The sequence below is a fragment of the Mesitornis unicolor genome, unplaced genomic scaffold, assembly GCF_000695765.1.
Source record: "Mesitornis unicolor isolate BGI_N332 unplaced genomic scaffold, ASM69576v1 scaffold29570, whole genome shotgun sequence".
Lineage (NCBI taxonomy): Eukaryota > Metazoa > Chordata > Aves > Mesitornithiformes > Mesitornithidae > Mesitornis > Mesitornis unicolor.
In genome coordinates, this window is record NW_010156720.1 from 7,178 (window position 1) to 9,687 (window position 2,510).

Below are 2,510 nucleotides of genomic sequence, written 5' to 3' on the forward strand. Positions count from 1 at the left end.
AACCCAGCGCTTTCCTCTTGCTTGCATGACGCTGCATATGCCCGCAGACAATAATTCAATATATTTCTGCGTGATAAATATATATATTAAGTAACCTGTAAACACAATGGTAATTCCAGAAACTTTGTTTTGTGTTTCTTTTTCTACAGTAGGTACACTGACAAACACACACATCCACATGATAGTGCATAAAGTGCTAAGAAATCAAATTTCCCCTTTACTAGTGGGTTTTACAGTTTACTCCTGTGTAAAACCACTGAAAAGAGCAAAAGCATCATTTTCCCCTCAAGAAGTCTTTTGCATTTGCAATATAAGTATTACGCAAGGCAGTGCTTATTGCATCCCATAAGCTCTGCAGGTCGCAATTCACGCTGCAGAGAAGTTAGTCTAACCCTCAGCCCCACAAAAAGATGTGTGTTCGCTTGAGCACCCTACATCGGCTTCTAGCCGGAGTCTGTTTTAATTGCCCTGACAGCAGAAACAAGCGTGTAATAGTTAAACGGTATCATATTCTCTGTTTTAAGGGAGCTCCAACAAAATAAAAAAAGCCAGACCGACCCCAGAGGCTGGCCGGGCTGGACATAGCCCAGGCGGTTCTCCTTGGGAAGGAAGGCAGCGCACGGACAGAAGCTGAGGCCACTTACAGTTTTGTCATTGGGCTGCTGCTGCTGAAGCTGCTTCATCATGATGCTCCTTTTTTTGTCCTTGCACCTCTTGTTTTGAAACCAAACCCTAATGACCCTCGGGCTGAGACCAGTCATTTCTACCAGTTGCTCTTTCATGAGGGCGTCAGGTCTGGGGTTGGCGGCGTAGCAGGTCCTCAAGGTGTGAAGCTGTTTTTCATTAAGGACAGTCCTGACTCGGGTGGTCTTCTCGGGCTGCTTATGAACGTGGGGTCGCAGAGCTGGCTGTCTGGCAGAGATAGGTTCTGCTGTAAGGGAAGGGGAAGGGAGGAACAGGATCCCCGTGAGTAGGCAGCAGGGAGTCTGCAGAGGCTGGGGGGGCAGGGGAAGACGAGGGGGGGGCAAGTGATGAACCCTCTTTCAAAGGCCGCTCCAGCAGTCAGATCTACCGGAGCTCCTGTAGTCTCCTCTGCTTTATGCCCTGGTGGAGTGACAGGACTGACATTTCTGACTCCACCGATAATTAATTTGCAAAAACAAACCACCCCCCTAAAACCCTTAATGACAGAAGCTTGAATCTGTATGAGACTTGACAGGGGAGGACGTGTTCGCTAAGGTGCGCGAGTGCCAGGAAAGGGGGGAGAGGGGTTTATGTATTTATTTCCTGGCAAATCACCAGCGCTGAATTTTGGCCCTAAAATAAATGAAAGAATGGTTCTTAAATTAATCATAATTCGGGTCTGCTTCTTGTATACTGAGCCCAACTCAGTTTAGCCAGAGGCTGGGATAACGTGCAGCAGCTCCCGGCTGTTTGATGCTTCCAAAACAGAAAAACAAGCCAAATCCGCTGCACCGTCACTGTGGAGGAAAATCCTGCGAGACCCCAGTAACCCAGAGCTCGGAAGATGGGGGTCTATCTTAAAAAGTGGAGGTGCTAGGTGAATTTATGTCGACCTTAGATGAATACTTACAAAAAAAAATGTTTCACCAATACATTAAAAGATGAACAAGCCTCGCCACTCATGGAAACAGTCAAGAAATGTAAACCTACGGGTAGCGCCACATCAAAAGCTAAAAGTATTCGTGTGATTCTGCTACTCTTCTGTGTATTATGCAGCTGTAGCTATCTAGATGCAATTTGACCCAGTCAAGGGAAAAATAAAAACACTTCTTTTTTTTCTAAAACTCTGGTTAGTTAATATTCAGAAGTGCTCGCTTTTGTAGAGTCGAGTTCCGACTTTTCTGATTATAACAATAAATCAGTAAATGCAATTAAGACAATAAGAAGGTTTCAAATATTAGTACTTGTACCTGCTGACATAACATGCCTTTAGAAGACATGCACAAACACGCTGTAGGGAGCATCCACAATCTCTCTAAAATTCTGCCATGATCAGCTACGGCATTATTTCTCGCTATATATAGGTATGTCACCTGAAAGCTTCTCAGAAGCGGGAAACGAGCCCGTTTAAACATAGCTGTGTTTGTAAATAACCTTTCGAGTCACAGTTACTTGCACAGCAGTAATGCCAGCCAACCTTGCGTTGTTCAGCCTCGTTTGCCTGTGAGACGTGCCCTTTCAAACCAGACGTCTCTGAGTATCTGATGCACCCGTCGAGAACTAAAAGTGTAAGCAAAGCTGTGAGCTGGGGCGACTTTTAAGTTATAATGGTGAGTTTTAAGACGAAATTCTCATCAAATCACATAAAACGCTTCAAGAAGGCAGAGTCACTTTAAAAGGCAATTACGGAAGATTAGCTTGTTGACAGTTTTAAATTACCGCCCAAGTGCTCGCCTGTAGTTATGAAGTCTATCTCTTTTCGGACCCCGCTTCCACCAGTGCTTCAGGCACGCTCCGGGGCCGGAGGGGGCTGTGCGTGGCCGCAG

General features: G+C 45.6%; 1 protein-coding gene across 1 annotated transcript in view; it reads right to left on the bottom strand.

Annotated features, from left to right (window-relative positions):
- The window catches only part of ISL1 (ISL LIM homeobox 1), a gene marked incomplete at its 5' end in the record, with an annotated part of 4,543 nt that extends 3,612 nt beyond the window's left edge, over window positions 1–931 (bottom strand). Inside the window, one exon of the mRNA XM_010194188.1 lies at window positions 645–931. Within this exon, the coding sequence (XP_010192490.1) occupies window positions 645–931 (287 nt within the window). The remainder of the gene's footprint in view (window positions 1–644) is intronic.
- Between the last annotated feature and the right edge of the window lie 1,579 nt (window positions 932–2,510).